Genomic DNA, 21,991 nt, shown 5'->3' with positions numbered 1-21,991 from the left:
TAGATTTAGTACAGAGTCTGCGCTACGCACACGCTGAGTCTCGGGCAGATGCTTTTCGCTCTGTCCTCAAATTTATATACGAAATTAATTACTTTTTAAATAAAATTACTTATAACTAACTTGTGTAACTTGTCGCTCTACAACCTTCTCTCCTACATTCACCATCAACGTCGACGAACTCAAAAATATAAGCAAGCAGTGAGGGATCACTACACCGGTCTAACGCGCAACGAATACCGCACACATATCCGATTGCAGAGACCAGCGACTTTCGGAGATCTCCGCCGGGTCGCTGGAATCCTGGAATACACACCAGACGAAACGCCCACACAACAACAGCAGAAACCGGCGTACAAAACATATTCCCAAACCCGCCCGCCCCAACCGAAGCCGCAACCGCGTAGACGGGACGGTACTGCAGGTAAACCGCAACCGCCCAACCCGTGCAGGTACTGTGGAGGTCCTCGCTGGAACAGTGACTGCCCCGGGAACACGCCGCGGTCGGGAAACGGGAAATGAGTCGACGGACAATTGTCCACGCCGCCGCCTCAAACACACACACGCATACAACCACGCCACCACACACAACACTCGGCAATACAGATGGGGATATAACTATCAAACGCGCATCGATAAACTCGGCGTCATCAGATATGTCACCGATCAAAAACATTAAAATTCCGTTAAGTAGCAGGTCATCATCACCACACACAACGACCCCTACTACGGAATTAACACGTACTCATACGGTACACACCCATAGCACAGAGGTAACCGAAACGGATGCTCTGGTAATGGCGGTGCAAACCGCTCCCCATAGTACCGATAACGTGGTTAAGAACCAGTTACCCAGCTATACATCACAACCACCGTCGAATAACGCTAAACGTGTATGCCCCGACAAAATTCCGACCCCCGCGGTCGAACTCGAATTTAGGTCAGGCCCCGTAACAGCTCTACTCGACTCACAAGCACAAAAGTCGTATGTAAGCCCGAACGTAGCACATAAATATGGCACACCCCCACACGGACAACCAACTCAGGTACGAATGGCGGACGGACATACCACAATGACAAGCGGTACCTCCACATTCGTAGCCAGAATCGGAGACCTCACGGTCACCTTCAACGCAGCCATTCTGGAAAATTTGTACTGCGACATGCTCCTAGGTCACGATGGAGAACAGGTCTCTCAATACTATTATGTTCAATAATTAAAGTTGCCTTTTAGACAGAACTCCATGAATATCTTAAAACATCAAAAAATAATAACCCTAGCTTGCAATTTAACTAAGAAACGTATTAAAAAAATTCCTAAGAAAAATAAATAAGAAAATCTTTTTTAAACCAAACTAAAAAAAATGCTTTTACTTCTTTCGTGCGTTTTTTTTCATTTCAATTCACATATTATTATGTTAATTAAGAATTGTACAAAACATTTTAGAGCTTACAGAGAAAAATAAAAAAATTGGGCTACACAAGTTATGTGAAAAACAATATGCATGCAAAAATGTGCATAAAAATGACAGCAGCTTTAGCACTATTACCACATTATGAAATAGAGAGAGGGTATCAGGAAATAAAAAATTATGCACAAGCAAATGTAGTTCAGTTGCCAAGATTCTTTACGTACTTTTCAAGGTAAAATATAAAACTAATTAGAAAATAATATATTGTTCTAATATAAAATATTGAAATTCAATCAGCTTTTGGGTAATAAGAAAGGGGCCAGAATGTTTTTCGGTATATGGTCAACCCCGCCGAACAAACAATAATATCGAGAGCTTCCATTCATCCTTGAAACAAACGTTTCAAGTGATGCATCCTAATTTATGGAAAATGCTAGGTGAGTCATTAAAAATTATTTTTGTTAACAAGGTAAACAATTTCATATTATTTTCAAAACTATTCTGAATTAATGAAAACTAGTGTTTCCAAATATCTAACCAAACATAAAAAAAACTGTTTTCTTTTCAATATTTAAAAAAATTAAAGTATTTATTAAAATTGTATTTAATCTTCTAAATGTTTTCATTTATATTTTAAAGTTCTAAACATTCAAAAATAGTTACCTAATGTAATGTGATGCCAATAAATTTACTTCATGAATTACATAATATTCATTTATTATACTACCTACTATAAATTTAAAAATTATTATTTGAACATTTTAATTCTTCTTTCATAGACATTTTTGAATCTATTAAATATAAACTATCATAAAACAAGGTATCCATTAAAGTTAATACATACATATATTATAAATAGAATATTAAAAATTTAAAAACTAAATAATTTCACGAATATTAAATACGGCCCCTATGGCTAAAGTTTTTATTTAAAGATGTTATCTTATAAATTAGTTGAAAATAACGTTTTGGTCCTAGAACACCTAAACAATATAATGTTGAAACAACCTATTGTTGTAAGTCAATTGGCTAGAGGGTTACAGACAACAAGAGGTGTAGCGAGCTGTGACTTAATATCATATTACCCAATATATAACACTTATTTAGGCAGTGTAAAAGTATAATATATAATCATATATTATAATAGTACGCGCCGCGTAACATTAATAGTAATAGTAATAGCGTCCACGCTGCGTGTGTAGTAGTACAGCGAATATCGAGCGCGTGACCCTGAACGGCGTGCGTCAATATATATATGCTTACGTATATAAATAACTCGTATAAAATGACCGTATAGATCTGTGTGGATTTGTGGAATAACACAAACACCACAAATGCGCAACAACACATATATGTTCATCCGGCCGTGTGCAAGCGTGTGACAATCCCACGGTAGGCCTAACCGCAAGTTGACTATGTATGGTCATCCAGAATAAGTAGGGACAGGGACAGACCCATCGAGGAGAGCTGATGGACAAGCGTTCATCAGACGAACAACCGACGAGCTTTGGAACAGTCATCAGTAAACTAATGTCACATCTCGCTAGCTTCATTTATTAATTTTGGACTTATAGTAATTTTGTTATAATCAGTCACAGTTGAATAAGTTAAATAAATCAACATATTATACTAAACACTCGAGATTTACATTTATTCCATCATCCTTCAATCCTATTGACTGGGGAACGTTACAGAGGCATCAAAACAAAATACATAATGAATTCTGTGAGAATTAAAAATTCCACTGTACAATTGGCCACTGGTGCAATTACAGTTAGAGAATTTTTAATACAGTGCTCTCACAGTACAGACAACTGCATCGAAAGAGAGCTAGACTGGAGAGATGAAACTCAAAGTATATAAGACCATTTTATAAATCTTAGGGCAGCAATTTTAAACATTAATGATGAAAAATAACAACAAAAACTGAACAACTGTATACCAAATCACCTTGCATAGCAGATGTTTTTGTTTTTTTACATGAAGGGAAAATGTTTTACTTATAAGTTATAACTCTTATTACATAACACCTATTATTTTGCATAGTTTATTAATATCATATAGGTACTTACTACTCTTCTTATCAATAACAATTTATTAATTTGTATACAAATTAATGAATAAATCATTATAATATTGCTAGGTTCTGATGAAGAACAGGAACTAGTGAATATTCCTGATGTTCCGTTACCAGCTGCTGAGGTCAATCTCCCTCCCATAGGTGATATTCATGCTGCTGAGGTTTATATACCAGTCGGTATTCAAGAAATAGCCGAGATTCCTAATTCTGGAGATGCTATAGTGGAACTGCCACAAATTGTTGCAGAACCAGATGTCAACATTGTAGAAGGTAATACCTATGGAATAAAAGTAATTTTTTATCCAATTATATCATAGGTACCATTGTCTTTTGATATTATAATAGTAGGTAAACATTATCATAAAATGATTAAAATTATACTAATTTATTACATACCTTGGTACCTTAACAATTTATTCTTGAATTGAAATCCCATGTTCTATATTATTATACTGTATTATTTCTAGATGAAAACGGAGCAGATTTTGTTATACCAGAGGATCCTGGAGATGCTATAGTGGAACTACCCCATGTCGTTGAAGAATCAGATGTCCACATTGTAGAAGGTAATACCTATGGAATAAAAGTAATTTTTTATCCAATTATATCATAGGTACCATTGTCTTTTGATATTTTAATAGTATTATATTATCATAAAATTATAAATAATTTATTACATACCTAGGTACTTTAACAATTTGTTCTTGAATTAAAATCCAATGTTCTATATTATTATACATTTCTAGATGAAAACGAAGCAGATTTTGTAATACCTGAGGATGCCGAAATGGCTTTTTGGCAAAAATTATGATTGAAGATGAGATAGAAGTTCCGTTTGTACCAGTACCACAAAATCTTTTGGAACTTTACCCACAAGGACAAGATGAAGATAATATTTGTATGGTGTGCAGAGTGGCCCCCAGGACACATGCACTTGTTCCTTGTGGGCATAGGGTTCTTTGCGTTGATTGTTTGTCACAGCTGCAAACACAAAAATGCCCAGTGTGTAACAATGAGTATATCATTGGTATACGCATTTGGTAACAGAAATATATACCTAAGTAGTTAAAATGTAGTATTAACTTTAAATCGTGATAATCTAATAATCTATAGATTCTATACTAAAACATAGACCTAAAAAAAAATGTTTATTTTCCAGAGAAACAGCAATTATGAAAGTTCCTTAATTGATTAAATTGTTTTTAATTATTATTTATTTGTGTAAGGTCAACACAAAAATCCAATTACTCATGCCTTGAGAAAACCAAAGTTCTATTAGTGAACTGTGGTTAATTTAAGCAATATTTACATAAAGATACAATAGAAACCAGCTACTTTATATACGTGTATCATTTTTTATTCAAGTTTGAATTATGATTAAAAAATATGAAAGTCGATGCTGTTTTACGGGTAGGTATTTTAATTTATCACCTGGTATCTACTTCCCAAAAATAAAACCATATATTATTATACTATATTATGCTATGTATATATATATTATATACCTAACTTACTCTACATGATGTTGCAATGTTCTAATGTACTGTACCCGTTTAATTAGGAGTATATATTTTTTTCTAATATTAATGATTGATAACTGAATGTATGATTAACTATGATGGTAATTATAATGTACTATTAGTTATAATATTTAATATTATTTATATAGGTAGGTATCTAACTACTATTAATCATTAAAAATAATACTGAATTTTACATTTCTGCTCTTATGCTAGGTAATTGATTATTGTTGGTACTACTGAAAACAATCTTGTAATAATACACACCTAATAGGTAGTAAATTGTCAAATGTAGCCATATAGGTTGGTTTAAGTAGTTGGTTTAAGATATTATCTTTAAATGTCTTGCTAGATAGATACTTGTCAAATATTTACAATTAGTTTGTTTGTCGATCTGTCATATATTTACATCTTACATAAATACATAATATTGTTTTAATGCACAGAATCCTAAATACTAATAAATGTACATATATTATACATTATATATAGGTCATATTATATATACAAACGTGATACTAAATCAGAAGTATAGAAATACTATCCATAGTAGTATAGTATAAGTATAGTTTTATGTGAACGATAAACAGCATATTATTAAAGGAAGATGGTTCCATTTCCATTACATTCTATTGTGGTGTCAAAGCCAATTTCCAAATAATATATAATTTGGCTACAATAGGTGTTTCAGGTATCATTTTCAATTAAATCAACTCTTTTAAACAACCTATGGAAGAATAACAATTTAAACATTTTCTTAGTACAAAATAAAATTCATTTTGACATATGTTATGTTAATAAGAACTTTATTAGTAAATATTATAATTAAAGACCGGATTTTCTATAAAATTCATGTAGCTATATTCAACATCATATATATATGCAGGCAACGAGTGTCCATAAATCATTACTTGATTGATTAAATATCAACATTTTATACTGCATATTTTTGCATATTCTTACAAAAAAGCATAAATATACACTTAACAATTTCCATTTACCAAGTGTTTAGAACAAAAAAAAGTATTAAAATATGTATGTTTTAGTATCAAATATTGATATGTTTCAAAGAATTAAATTTGTTGTCAGTATCTACTTACTAAAATGTTATTTACTTGGTTTGCAATCTATTATTAAATAATGATTAAAAATTAACCCCGAACCAAGTCTCTGGAACCACCCCTGGATGAATGTTGAATTTTAATGAATTATGTTACTCATACTAAATACAACGTGCCAGAAATCTTAAATATCTACCTATTTAATTATAAATTAATTATACGTACCTCAATAAATAATTTGTAAGTGCTGTGCTTCTGTAACATTCTACTTCGATTCATAATCATAAATATTACATAGGTTATAGCCGTTATAGGTAACACAAATAATTTAAACCGTTCATATGATTCCGAAATATTCAAGAATCAAACCAGTTTTTATTCTTGGTTATAGTTTATAATATTAATTATTAAGTGGTTTGGAAATAACGTTTAATATTTTCTAAATATACTTAGAACGTAAACTTTTAAAAGCACAAATATCGATAAACGTAATAAGAAAAAAAACTGGCAGTTTTAACACCAGGCAAAATTTACCTGAATGAATGCTAGAAGTTGAAATGCATAAAACTGCCAAGTGACCAGCGCGGCGAGGGCACCGGTTGTGGTATGGCCTGATTCCGATTGCCGTAGCCCGTGTTCCCGTATCCATATCGGTCATCGGACATGGGTACATAATTTTATTTGTATTAATAAACTGGTAGATACCTAATTATTTTTATTTTACTGCTGCATTTATTAATACTGGGAAAAATAACAAAAGGTAGGTACTAACTACTAGGTAATTGTTATTCCTATATTATTTTCTCAATCGACGATAAATAAGATAATACATCAATAAAGTTGTAGGTAATAGCTAAACCGGTTTCTAACAGTAAACATATAGGTAATCAAATTCAATATTTCAATCTAAAAATATATTTGATTAGGTAGGTGGAAGTCCGCACTCAGGCACTCTACAGGCGATTCAAAAGTAACAAGCAACAACCCGCATATTCAGTATATTGATGTAATAAGAAATAATGCAATATCACTATTAATTATTATTATATACTCCATTCAGAATAACCTTGCCCACTCGATCGACGAAAACTCGTCCGGTTTGCGCATGTCTGTTGCCACGGTGAGCGCTGATGTTTGGTGTGCTGCCGCCGCCGACACGCCGCAGGTGTATACGTAGTGAACAATAATATCACACATGTTCACGATTCTACGGTGCCACTGCCACAAGTGTTTCACGCGTTCAATTCGTAGCACGTCAAAAAACCGCGCACCCTCCATTATTGTTTATTTGCTATTATATTATTTTATTTGCTTTATCTTTATTGTGAATTCAACATGGCAAGCAGTTCTAGCGAAGAAGATGCTCAATATGTCCCATCACCAATTAAAAAACATAAAATGGGAAAAGTGAGTATCAATATAATATAAGAAAGTCATCATAACTTTTTTTAAATGTTAAAAGTATTTAAATAAAACAGTATTTGATTCTCAATTTTAAATACTTCCTCCAATACGGCATTTTTATTAAGACTTATATTTTTTAAATATTTATATTTCAGGCTATAAGTGAGGAACTAAGAAAACGAATTGTAAATATGTATAAAACCATCATCATGAACGAACCTAGCATCTCCGTGAGACAAATTCGTAAGCAGATATCGGAAACATTGGGTGTTGGTGAACGTTCAATCCAAACAATAATTACAACGTACAAGGAGACAAACACTGTGGCTGCTCCAAAACAGACACGTAAGAAAAAATCTTTTCGGGATGTTTTTGATGAATTTTCAAAAAACGCAGTACGCAGACATGTGCATACTATTTGGTTTCGTCGTGAAATTCCGACAGTCGATAAAATCCATCAAGCCGTATCCGCCGACGACAGTTTGCCTTAAATATCGCGTACCAATTTATTTCATCTTTTGAAAGATTTAGATTTCCGGTACAGTAAACGCAGTAGGAACAGTGCTATGACGGAAAAAAATGAAATTGTTGTGTGGCGTAGAATGTATTTAGAGAACATTCAAAAATATCGGGAAGAAGGTCGACATATTTATTTCCTCGACGAAACGTGGGTGAATGCTGGAGATTGTACATCGAAAACGTGGGTTGACACAACAGTACGATCTCACCGGGACGCATTCCTAAAAGGACTATCCACAGGTGCTGTCAACCCCTCGGGCAAGGGAAAACGGCTCATTGTACTCCATATAGGTTCAGAAGATGGCTTTCTACCTGGTGGTTTATTGTGTTTTGAGTCAAAAAAAAACACAAGTGATTACCATGACGAAATGAATGGGAACACATTTCGTGAGTGGATGGAGGGCATTCTACCTCTACTACAACCGAACTCCGTAATTGTTATGGACAATGCGTCCTACCATTCCGTTAAACTTGACCGAGCCCCATCATCCAATGCCAAAAAGGCGGATATTATCAAGTGGTTGGAAGATAAAGGAGAAGTAATAAAGCATTCGATGGTCATCCCTGAACTCCTACATATTGTCAAACGTTTGAAGCCAATACACAATAAGTATGTTATTGACGAACTTGTAAAAGCAAAAAATCATACAGTTTTACGACTCCCGCCATACCACTGTGAGTTGAACCCCATCGAACTGGCTTGGTCATCAGTAAAAAACCACGTTCGGATGAATAACACCACTTATAAGCTTCCAGACGTAAAAAATTTATTGATAGAGGGCATAAAACGAGTCGACGCAGAAATGTGGAAAAATTTTATAAGCCATACCAAAAAGGAAGAAAAAAAATTTTATGAAGTTGACAAAGTTATTGACGAGGTCTTGTCCGCCGAGATATCAGATGATTTGACGATGACTATCACGGGAGACACTTCATCTGAAACGGATTCAGATAGTGAATAATTCTTTTGTAAATATGACTAATTTTTGTATATAACTGTTTAAATTTGTGTGTAATTTTTGTAAATATGACTAATTTTTGTATATAACTGTTTAAATTTGTGTGTAATTTTTGTAAATATGACTAATTTTTGTATATAACTGTTTAAATTTGTGTGTAATTTTTGTAAATATGACTTTAATTTTTGAAAATAACTGTTGAAACATAATAATTTTTTTTTAGAAATATGAGGAATTTTCGTAAATATGAAATTGTACTTATTTTTTAGTTTTAATTTCTTACTAAATTACATATATTGATTCCTTTTTGGTTTTAATAATGAGTGTATACAACCGTAGGTATTGTGTTTGGTGCAGAACAATAAGGTAAAAGTACAAAAAAACAGTAAAAAATGGTAAAGAATAAAGAATTGATTATATCATTATTGGTAATAATTATTTCGATCGTGTTATTATGATTCCCTGTATGCACGGCGGCGGCTGTCGGTGACGACGGGTCACGGCAGCAGTCGACAACTAACGACCAATCACAGCGCTCCTGACTTTCGCCGGGGGGTCTGACGGCTGCCGGCGGCTCAGTCGCGTGCGCAAAAGTGGGCAAGGTTATTCTGAATGGAGTATAGACCACTATGAACTATGAAGCCATTTGTAATATAATACGTAGTCGTAGATATATTATACGTATCAACTAATTTATAGTTATTACCTAGTTCATATTCTTGTAATACAAAACATAAATGTGTTTTTAGTATTTCTGTCGTATAATATGATTTTTAACTGTCCGCAGCGGCATGTTTTTCCTAAAAGCACTCGAAGATTGTCAATAATCCGATGAGACGAATTTGCAGTGTATTAATTTTATGAATAGACAGCTGATAATCGTTTATGAAGTTATGGTGGATTGCCGGCATTTCGTTTAATTTTAAAATTAATATTTTGGGTATAAATTCATATTTTAGATATATTTTACATTCTAAGCGGAGCGATATATTGATTTTACAATGATGTGTGTTTTATTTTTATTTTTAGTGTGTGTACTGGTAAGTAGTGAAAATTGGAAATAATGCTTCAATTTTCAACTGCAGTATCTTGTTTGAATTCAGTGGCGTATTTAGGAATTTGTCATGGGGAGGGTCCAGATGATTTTCAAAAACAGAGTTGCGACGGTCGATTTAAAATGTTTGAGTTTTTAATTATTAAATAATAATATATTATTATATAAACAAATTTTAAAAAAAGCGGTCAGTGGATGTCGCTCTGCTGTACTGTAGGTTAGGTACTATATTGTTATTATTTATTATAGCCTGGCCTGTAAGTTTAAATTAATATTGAAATTTTTTTTTTTATTCGTGTATATGGTGCAGGGTTGCTACTAATTTTTTTCTTAAAAAAAGTGAGAATATTCTAGTAAAAAGTGAGTATTATTTTCGTATTATAGGTGAGTTTTTTAAACAAAAATACAACAGTTTAAAATATTTTCAGTTGTTTTACTTTTTTAGTTTATTATTTACAAGTTATATTTAATAATACATATAAAACAAAAACTTAAATAAAATGTAGGTAACCAACAAATATAACAACTGTATAAACAGATTTAAAATGTATAACAATTAAGATAGTATAATAACATATGATTAAAACAAGTTTGGTTACCCAAATAATCCTTTAGTTTAAAACTTAAAATTATGGTAATTTTATAAACCAATATTAAAATAATAGATATCACTTTTTTGTTAATCAATAAATAACTAAATTATATATAATAGGAAACTCAGTCGTTTTTATCAGTCTTTTTAATAAAATTATTAATCAAGCAGTTTTTTCTTTTTTCAATTTTCTTATATATGAGACCTGCTTCTGATTCATTTTCACGCTCTTCGTTTCTTAGTTTTGTTGCTGCTTCTATCATACTTTGGGCTATTTTTGCTTCAACAGCATCACTTTTGTTTAGTGCTTTTTTTAATCTTTCATTAGCATCATTTAATAATTGATCAGCTGCTTTCTTTTGATTGATTTGAATATTTACTGTAGACTCAAGCTGTCCTTCTAGTGCTTGTATACTTTTTTTTGTCTTTTCTACCTCTGCCAAATCTCTTTGTATTTGAATTTCTTCATTTATCCTTTGTTGTCGTAGCTCATTTGCTTCTTGTTCCAGTTTCTTTTGGTCATCTAAATAAGTCATATAACTCTGTCTAGCAATCTGTGCAGCAACCATCAATTTTTTTGAAATGGGCACCAAGTCTGGACGATTTTGATAAAATTGTAAGCCTGACTTAATGTTTAGACGAGCATTTAACATTCGACAAGACATGGCTGTTTTATCATCTGTAATTACATTACCTGAAACTGAAAATTGACGTTCAACATCAGCACTGCCATGTGATAATGTTAGGCTAGCAGTTACAACCTTACAAATATTTGGATATTTAACATCACCAAAACTATCCTGAATTTGTATAATTTGATTCCAGTAGTGATCTATGCGCATTTCTGCACCTAATCCATTGTTGAAAATTTTAGTTTGTAATTGAGATTCACATCTAAGCAATCTCCACTCATCTGCTAAAACTCCTGGGTCAACTTCAAAAGGTAGATATGTAGAAATCTTAACTACTTCTGAGCAACTTCTTTCAACTTGTAATTCAGTTGGCTTTAAACAACGAAAATATTTTATTTTGGTAGCATGCAGAAAAGAAGTTTTATTTAATATATGTTTTCCTGCCAGTATGTAATGAGATTTAACCGATTTTACAAATTTTAATTTGGATCTTTCTGGTACCAATGATAAAATTCTCGATACTTCAATAGGAAGTTCAATTGAATCTAATGGTTTTAAGTTTTCATTGTCAAATAAAGAAGTACTATTGTTCCAGGTCTTCAATACTTCCGCCTTACAAACTTTCCCAGCAATTACTATGATGAGATTACGCAATTCAGAGTGTAATACATGAATAAGAGGCTCTTGGCGTTGAAATGTTAAAGTAAATTTTTGAAATATTTTAGCACTATTGATTATAAAAATTATTTCAGCTTTTACGGTTGGTTCATCTAAAACCTTATGAATTCTTATGTATTTAGGTGTCTTCATAAGTTCACTTCTATGCTGTGGTATACATTTTTTGAAATAATATATAATTCCATCCCACTGTTCAACGAGTCTCTCAGCTGCTGGTCCTAAAGTAAGCCAACGTGATTGACAATGTTTCATAAAACGATGTTTTGGTAAATTTAGTTTTATTTGCACGTCTGTGAAGTCTTCTAAACGTTTTGGCCAATCTTTAAATAAACAATATACACTTATTACCAAATCAGATACATCAGATCCAATGTGTTCCATGCCTTTCACAAAAGCATTGTGTACAGTATGTATATTGCAAGAGCCAATTTCGACTAGTCCTTTTCCACGAAGTGACTTAATATTACTATTTATTATTCTTGATACCTTTTTATTTACATTCGGGCCATCAGATCCTAACATAAGCAGCTTTTCCTTTGGCAGATCTGCATTATCCAACGCCATCATTAAGTACTCAATAATTTTTTCTGCAGTAGCGGAAGTTATGAAAAAAGTTTCCAAATGGCTAACAATTATTTCATTTTTATTTTTACTCCAATAACGTATAGCCACTTGAAGTTCTTTTTCCCCTTCTGCATTTGTAGTCTCATCGTACAATATTGTATAGTATGAACTATGAATATCCTCTACAACAATAGATTTGAAATATGGTCCCAAAGCATCAGATATTAAGTATGACATCTTAGATCGCCCAAGACTGAACTGAGCAGGAAAAGAGTCTGGGAACATACACTTAAATATGTCACTTAAACCATCACATGAAGTAGTAGACATGTTACAAATCACACTTTTTATTGTCCAAATGATTTCAGCTTTTATTGCTTGCTCATTTTTACAATAAGTTTTAATGCCCAATGTATGTAATGACGTTTTAGTGTTTTTCGCAATGACACCATTTTCAATAGTATTAGTGTTCGTTTTTTTTTTCTAAAGTACCATACAAATGCAGTTGCTTATCACCCAATTTATCAATACATAGGCTTTTATGTTTTTTTGTACTTGCGTGCTGAGTCAGAGACTGAAATCCCTTGTTGTCACAGTTGATTGTGGAAGAACAAACAATACACAACACGTTTGTAGTGTTTCCACACATCCTTGCCCATTCACCAATTTTGAAACCACCAACATCAATTTTTTCAAACCATAATTTATTAACAGAGCATTTCTTTGATACACTCATCTTCAAAATGAGGAAACATCGAAGTTAGGTTTTTTGAAAATGAGGTTCCAACTCGGCGAACGGGCGAAAACGAATTGAAAATTTTATATTTGTATTTAAAACATTATAATATGATATGGTAATGTTTAATTAAATTTAATTGATAACAAATGGCGAAAATGCGGTTTTTCGTTTACGGTCACGGTATATTGTGATAATGGGTATTTATAATTGATAGTATACCTAATGATAAAATAAAGCACGTAAATTTCATATTTACATGTAATTATTAGTCGCATAATGGCGGCGCAGCATACCTGTATAGTGTATATATAGTGCCCTAGATAAAGAGGTTATAATCACAGCTTATTTTGTAATATTATTATAGTCATCATGGTGGGTAAGATATTATTTATATCACACATGGCCATATTTTTTTTATTTTGAAAAATAGTCTTAAAACGTAAATTATTATAAAAATTTCGAATATTTAATTTATACAGCTTTAAAAAAGTGAGAAAAGTGAGGAATCTATGAAATAAGTGCGAAAAAGTGAGCATACTCAAGTAAAGTGAGAATAGTGAGAAATAGTGAGTGCGTAGCAACCATGATGGTGATACACGAAGCGTTAATTAATTGAAAATGTTGATAACTGCGAAGCTTCGAAATTTTTTTACAAAATCCTTCGTACATATCGTATGATAAAATTTGTTTTTCTTAATCATGTAAAAACACAACATTTAACATGTACGAGACACGAGTCAATGGGGGTGGTCCGGACTCCATGGACCCCCCACCCCGTAAATACGCCACTGTGTTCGATGGGAAAGTGAATCTATTTGGCGGATTGGGGTGATCAACATTAATTATATTTTCGGTAATTTTCAAAAGCAACGGGAAAAACAAAAAAAAAAAATTAAGGAAAACAGTAATTTTACGTAAAATCGGTTTTCGACAAAATTGATTTTGGTTTTTGGTGTAATTCTATAACAAATGACTGTAGATACTTGAACTTTACATAATATGTTTATTTTATAAATTCCGATACCTTCATGACAACATTTTCTTCTTCAGCTTTTTTTTTATACCTGTCAATACAATTTTATTTGTAGGGTCAAAAAGCGTGAAAATATAATACAAGGTCCTGATATATTGTTACAATAATAGCAGTTGAAGAATATTAAAAATAGATACCTATGCGAAATTTATTTTTATAAGCATTTAAAGTTCGAATTTTGACAAAGTTTATCAAAATCTCGAAAATAATCAATTATTGTAATCAAAAAAGGCACTGGTCTAGTTGACTTCCGCCAGGAAGGCAATTCCCCCGCCACTCAAGTTTACTTGACGGCCACCACTTACATTTTGTATTTTCGATAACCAATAATTTATATAAAAATGTACGATTAATAATACATTATACATTTATTAAAAATTATACATTTATGATTATACAGAACAATTCAAGCGATCAAAATAAAAATGTATAACAAATATGGTACTAATAAATAAAAATAAAAAATAATAATAAAAATTATGCAGGTGGCCAAAACTCTGCTATGTCCAGAATAATTCATATATGAATAAATATTTAATATAATAAAATATAAAAATAATAATAATAAATATGAATATAATAAAAGACCTTTTTCTGTTCGACATGATCTTAAATGACATCGCCACCGACCCCTTTGTGTATCCAAAACCATTTCGTGTTCACTGTCACAAGTCCTAGTCTTATGGATAATATTTTGGTTTTGCAAAAAAATTATTGCTGTCACTATAAATTTTTCGGAAATAAATTTTATTTTTGTTCAGATGACGACAACCTAATAACTGAGGTAGGTACTTCATAATATTGTATACAGCACCCGCTGTTATACCTATCTTATATAATTATTCATTTTATTACACGGATTTGATTTTACCAAATATAATTCTTAAAATATCTAATTAAAGAATTTCACACAAATACCTAACGTATATGATTTCGTACCTTTTTTATCTGCACTCAGATGATGCATCGTATATCAGTATATTATTATACATTTTATAACATCAAAAATACGAGTGGCGGGGGAATTGCCTTCCCGGCAGGGGTCAACTAGACCAGTAGCTTAAAAAATTATAAAACAAAGATTTTCATAAATAGTTCATACTGTAACCAAAAAATCCAAAAAATATATGAACACAGTAATTTTATACAAACATTTTAAATTCAAATTTGTACAAAATGACATACCTACTAAAACCAATCATCTTCATTCCTGAATGCATGATTCGCAGCATTATTAGGTATTTAGGTATTTCTTAGTATGTTTTTATCTACTCTCTTAATATTCTTTCTTAATATTACAGACGTTCTCAAAATCTCAACCATTCCGAATGTGAATGCGACCAAAGATATCAACCCAATGTTTAATGTCCTTTTTAAGCATGACATTAATAATACAAATTATTATAATTAGGTACACGAATTTACGAAAAAATGTTTAAACATAAATAAACAAAAATAACAATAGGTATTACAGTAGTCACTCGATAATTTGAAATTCAGGGGACCGAGTTAAAAATTCGATTTATCGAGTGTTTGAATAATCCGCGATCACTTGTCGGCTATCGACAAACACGTCTTGTACTTTACGGGACCCATATTGCGACTGATTACGTTTTATTCGATTTCAGCAACGGATTACCCATTGCAGAGGTTTATTTTGGTAAAATAATACGATTAAATTTTAGATTAGGTAGGTAAGGTACGATAACATTTATAAATTACGATAATATTTAACTACCGTCGTAATTAGTTTCATTACGAGTACGTCAAATAGATTGAACATAATCTTTATATGTACATACCTACTTATGAACTTACATATAATCGCGTTTAAGTAAATTCAAATTATAGAGGTTCGTGAACAAAAATTAGAATTGTAAAGTGTGTCCCACCGACAGACATTTTGATTTATCGAGGAGACCGGAATACAAGTATTTTCTTCTAATTATAGAGGTTTTCTCAGGGGACTCGGCGTTTAGTTCGAATTATGGAGTTTTTCGATTTATCGAGGTTCAAATTATCGAGTGACTACTGTACATAGTCAAAGACTCAAAAGCCAAATTTACATTATTTTTGTGATAAGACACTAGTCTGTAAAATTGGGTTGCTACCAATTTTACCAATTACCACTTTTCCCATTGCACATTTTTTCCATGGAAAAAATGTACTTTGGGAAAAGTAAACATTACATTTACTACCAAAAACCATTTTATCCAGTAACGTTTTTACCAGTTTTACCATTGTACTCAATTGCCAAAAGAACGTTTTTCCATGACTCAATATTTTCTATGTTTTCTAATTCCCAAAAACCACTATTTCCAAAGTTATCTACCACTTTTTCCACATTTTAATTTTTCCAACAACAACTTTTTCTATTTTTCTGTTTTTACCAATATTGGAAAAAATTAACAATGGTCATAGTGGTTTTTAGAAAAAATGTGCATTGGAAATAGTGGAATATCATCATATGGAATTTTATGGTACTAATTTTCTGGTACTATTTTCCATAGATAATATAAGAATCTTTTATTATCTATGCTATTTTCTATAAATTATTTTATATCCCTCCAATTCACAATTCCTCATGGAAATCAAAAGTTCTATACCGTCAAATACGATAATTAGTGTATAACACGATGTAGATTATATTATATTATAATAATATTATAATACTATTGACGTGGTATTATACATCGTGGTGTTTAGGTAGTGAAATGTAAATGTTAATCTTCAACTATTCTACTATTCAGTATTCTGTGATACAATAAACATCAAAGTATGACACAACGCTGCTGGTCTACGAAAATTCAGCAGAAATTCATGTACAGCATCTAGGGAGCCTATAAGTAATATTCCTAAAGCAAATTTTCGTTCGCTAGTTTCAATAGGAATAGGGTGCTGTCATTTTTGATTTTAGAGTGAATTGACCTATTTGAGTTATGAACATTTTTAAACATTAATAATTTACATACTGACAACTCACTTAAAAATTAAAACATTGTAAAAAACCAACGAGAGGACACAGATAATGTTGTTACCTAAAAGTTTGATAATAGGTCAATTCACTCTAAAATCAAAAATGACAGCACACTATTCCTATTGAAACTAGTGAACGAAAATTTGCTATGTCGTACGTGTGTAAGACGGAAAAAACACACGCGGGTGTGACGTCCTCTTAACGCATTTCCCATCGTTTTTATCTCTCAAAGATTAACATGCCCTGTATACATAAATTGGCAAGTATAGACGTAAAGTGATCAGTTCATAGAATATTATATTTTGGAATTTGTATAAGTAGGAACTTTTAATAATTAGTAGGTACACAATATAAAATGTTAACTATCCTAATATTTGCTAATGACCTACTGGATAGGTACTATATATTTTCTATACAAAACGAAGATATTATAGTACGTTAATCGTTTACACGTGACATAATAGCAATTTCTTAGTATAATTTTAGTTTAAAGATAAATCGCATAATGATCCATTGTCGTCTAGCTAGGGTCCGGCACGTGCCATGTGTAATTTGAAACTAATTTTGAAGTCAAAAACATTACGTTTGAAAATGTCATTGTTTGTTGTGTCTATAAAATATAATAATATAAGCACTCTAAAAATTTCATATACCCGCGAATAATATTTTTGAATTACAACAAAATAACTAAAATCGTTATTCTTGGTTTTAATATGTAATTTCGTCCAAATTTGAACTCAACATTTCAGTAAAAATTAACTGTGTATTTATAATATATTTTCTTAGATTTTTTGGTTAGTAAAGTTTGGTAGTACGGTATTAATTATTTTTATTTATGAGAATCCTTGTATTAAATGTTCAATCCTTAGCTATAAAAATTAACATTTTATAATTTTTCAACTACAATGAATTTGAAAATTTTCGATATTTTGATAAATGTGGTCAAAATTTGAACTTAAAATACTTATAAAAAAAATCGTCCCCATGTATCGTTAATACTTGTCAACTGCTATTATAACAACTTAAATAACCTTGTATTAAATATTAAAGTTTTTTGACCCAACGAATACAATTTTGTTGAAATGTATAGAATAAAAAACTAAAAAATTGAAAATTTCCAATGTTTTTAAATACTCAAAAACATTCACGGGTCGGTGCCCCCCCCCCCACACAAAGTCTGTAAGGCCCTCTCCTTTTTTATTTTTGTAGGATCGGAGCCCTTCACCACCATTGATGTTAATAACGTATTTACTATTTATGTTAGCCCCCCTTTAAATTGTAATGGATTTCCGCTTAAGCTCAAAACGAGTAAAAATATTTAGAACATTTTATAATGTATAAAAAATGATAAAATAAACATTTGATGCAAATTTTGATACTTGAAAGATCAAAATATTCAAGAACATCGTTGTGTGAGAGTTTGTTAAATTACGGGTGATTATCCAACGTCCAACTTCAAATGCTCGTAAAAAATTAATTTGACTCTCCGATAAACTTTTTTTTTTGTCAAATATAGTAAAACTTAAGGGGGGTCTTGAATAACATTTTTAAAACTCAGATATAAATAGAAACATTTTTATGAATTTCTAACTCAGAATATTAAACTTATATTTTTTGAATTTTTTCATAACAACTTTTAAATGGAAGAATTTAATTTAATATTTGTTAGCTATCAATTTGTGATGCGTACCTACACGTCAAACACACTGTAACGAGACAGAACACCTAATAGTCAACATTCGTTAAATACCCGTTATAACACAGCGCGCATAGTGAATAAACCACGAAATAATTGCATTGAACGCCGTGCGCCGCAGCGTAGCCGTCGTCCAATAATGATACTACATCTGATCGCGCACCGGAGTCAACGCTAAAAAGACGCGACAGATGGCGTCGATCCACATGGCTTTCCGTCAAGCACATTAAAACGCTAACTATACTTAATTCGAGGTATAATTAGCGAAACTAAGTGTCAATAATATAAAAAGGATTAGTACATAAGCCATCAATCACGTAATAACCGTCGCTACCCGTGAAAAACCGACAAAAATACATAAAACACGTAACGAAAACCCGGCATCATTATTCACGGCGGCCACCGAGATAGTCGGTAAATACGCCCCGTGAATAACGGTGTTCGCCTTCTCTCGCTGCTCCCTTTACATTCTACTTCGGCCTAGGACATGGGAATACCAGGTCTATCTAGACGAAGTAGAATCCTCTCCGCGCTTTAATTCTCCCGTTAAATATCTGTACTGGCCTAGGACATGGTGAACACCAGGTCAATCTAGACAGTACAGATATCGCCGCCGCTATTACACCGCTGCCGCGATTCTGCTTGCCGTTAAATTTTGTATTGGCCTAGGACATGGTTCAATCCAGGTCAATCTAGACAATACAAAATACATCTTGCTGCGCCGTGATAAAAATCCCGAATTGCAGTTCATTATTATTTCAGCATATGTGTCGGCCTAGGACATGGTTCAATCCAGGTCAATCTAGACGGCATATATATATAACTTGTCCCCAAAAAGTGTATAGCCAATATAATTTATGTTAATAGTGAGCGAAGAGCCCTATTCATAATTATCGTGCACCAAATACACACTCCCCCTAATAATATTGAAATGCATCGTGTCGCGAACTTATCATAACGTTACCCGACCGATCGCCCGTATACCTACGTTATTTAATTATCGAGAGCGCCGAGCCAAAGCCGCCGCCCGATAATCGAAATAACTTATGATAAAATAAAACCCGTACTTATACGTATACGCCGTCGTCGCCGCGGACACATACACACGCACTATCGTCGTCGCGCACGGAAATATATCGTAAACACAGCTGCCGTCTATCCATGCACGACAGTGTGTCCCGGTGTGCAATTGAGTGACTTAAACTACTAAGTGATATTCTGTTTAGATCTCAAATTTGACTTCCCCGGTTTATGTCTATTAGCTATCCCGTGGATATTACTAAAATCCCATCTCAAAAAAGACTTCCCTGCGTAGGCTTATTAAAATTTAAATTGTAATGTAAAAGTATGAATCTCTATGTGAAGTTGTATAAAGGTCTCAAAATTGACTACACATTTAAATTATATTTATCATCGCACGGAGTTCACTAAAATCGTATTACAATAAGGACTTCCGTGCGTTGTGAAATTTGTAATTCCTATGTGAAGTAAAAAAATTAAATAACTATGCGAAGTTTTATTAATGTCTCAAAATCAACTCCAAATTTTAATTTCTATCCGTCATCACATGGATTTCAATTTGTGTTGATCAATCTGTGATTACTATAATTATACTATGTAAAGTAAAAATGTAATCCCTATATGTATATATTTTTAGAGGTCTCGAAATAAAAAAATTCTATTCTTCATAGTAATAAATATAAATTATATTTGCTTATATGCATGAATATAGTTGCATAAATAATAACCACGGATATATAAATATATTATTGGTATACCTAAATAGTATATAATAATAAATATAATACATCGTAACGTAAGCGTAGACCATGGGCGACGAGCGTTATCGGCTATCGGTTTTCGTAAAATTAGTAAATCTATATAGCTGACTATAATATATAGATTAAATAAAATAATAACGCATAATGTATACTCTAAAAATAATATAATATAATATAATGTATAATATGTACGCGTAGTATGACTGCCCAGGGTTTTATCCTGATGGTTTTTATCGTTCAGATTGTGTCTATTGAGAATTCATTATAATATATTATAAAGTATTTATAAATATTGTTATCGATGTGATGCACTGTATTTTTAGAAATTAAAAGACGGCCAATCGGTATTGGATGTCCGTGACTCCGTGTTGTTTACCACTTGTAACGAGACAAAATTGGTATTGCATGCGCCATCTGGTGGACGATGCTAGTATCCATGGAGTAGGTACCATTATTGCACAAGGTACGTCTTTTTTAACACTTTACGCATAAATACCTAAACTACCAGCCACGTAAAGTATTGTAGGCAGTGTTATTGACGTATACCATGCTACTCGTAACACGACAATAACAATCATATTGTAAAACACGCGAAACGACAAACTTATGCTAATCGCACATGCGCCGCACAGAGTGCGCGACGGTGTGCGCGCTCTGCGACGGGAACATTTACGGCAACTTTACTCATCGGAGAAGCTTTTAATCGCTTTGCCATTACCAGGAATGGATAAAGAATACAAAACAACATCTTTTCCACCTAGCCGCCCATTACAAAATCATGCGCATCATACAAGAAGATCACCAAACATGGTCGATGCAAATCAAGGTATTAATCAACACGTGATTGCAACAAACTACAAATATATAGGCCTGATTCAGGGCCACGAACGAATTCACGCACCCAGTCCAATCAATAGCACTGTTGCTATCGTCTCTCTTTCATGCGATACCGTTCTCGCTTAATATAATTCCGACTACCGCCGCCTGTACCCCTCTCCCTACCTGGACGGTGCGAGTAGTAATACGTCTTTGTGCGTATTGGCAAGCTACTCACGCCTACAGTGCCGGAGAGGGTTTACCGCCATACCCTCTACGCCGGATCGGTAGTAATACGCTATCAAACGTATTGACCAGCTACCTGTCCGTCTTAGCAACGGTTATTGAAACGTGATAACACGCCGAATCATATGATCACTGACACGCACTGTTATCACGCCGATTATTGATAACATTTATTTTGTACCGCCGCCGTTAACAGTTGTTGCTGCCGATTATCCGCGCCGCTGTGGTATT

General features: G+C 32.6%; 2 protein-coding genes and 1 pseudogene across 2 annotated transcripts; all 3 read left to right on the top strand.

The window, feature by feature from the left end:
* The first annotated feature begins 794 nt into the window (after positions 1–794).
* LOC132933237 (uncharacterized) lies at positions 795–4,300 on the top strand. Its single transcript, XM_060999549.1, has 8 exons — positions 795–1,043; positions 1,451–1,641; positions 1,707–1,846; positions 2,388–2,462; positions 3,106–3,264; positions 3,553–3,759; positions 3,957–4,055; positions 4,236–4,300. The coding sequence occupies exons 1-8, from the start codon at positions 795–797 to the stop codon at positions 4,298–4,300; spliced, it is 1,185 nt and encodes a 394-aa protein (XP_060855532.1).
* Positions 4,301–7,405: 3,105 nt separating this feature from the next.
* LOC132937325 (uncharacterized) lies at positions 7,406–7,996 on the top strand (annotated as a pseudogene).
* Positions 7,997–8,040: 44 nt separating this feature from the next.
* Positions 8,041–8,955, top strand: LOC132933236 (uncharacterized). The gene has a single exon (XM_060999548.1). The coding sequence runs from the start codon at positions 8,041–8,043 to the stop codon at positions 8,953–8,955; it is 915 nt and encodes a 304-aa protein (XP_060855531.1).
* The last annotated feature ends 13,036 nt before the right edge of the window (positions 8,956–21,991 follow it).

Source organism: Metopolophium dirhodum, chromosome 1 (assembly GCF_019925205.1).
Source record: "Metopolophium dirhodum isolate CAU chromosome 1, ASM1992520v1, whole genome shotgun sequence".
NCBI lineage: Eukaryota > Metazoa > Arthropoda > Insecta > Hemiptera > Aphididae > Metopolophium > Metopolophium dirhodum.
Note: the sequence above shows the minus strand (reverse complement) of the source record. Positions and strands in the feature narration are given on the sequence as shown.

Bases quoted from the DNA above. Each gene is read 5' to 3' on its own strand.
- LOC132933236 (XM_060999548.1), top strand. From the start codon at position 8,041: ATGACGGAAAAAAATGAAATTGTTGTGTGGCGTAGAATGTATTTAGAG.
- LOC132933237 (XM_060999549.1), top strand. From the start codon at position 795: ATGGCGGTGCAAACCGCTCCCCATAGTACCGATAACGTGGTTAAGAAC. The intron at 1,044-1,450 runs GTACGAATGGCG...TTTTAGAGCTTA, and splicing joins CACACGGACAACCAACTCAG to CAGAGAAAAATAAAAAAATT. The intron at 3,265-3,552 runs GTATATAAGACC...TAATATTGCTAG, and splicing joins CTGGAGAGATGAAACTCAAA to GTTCTGATGAAGAACAGGAA.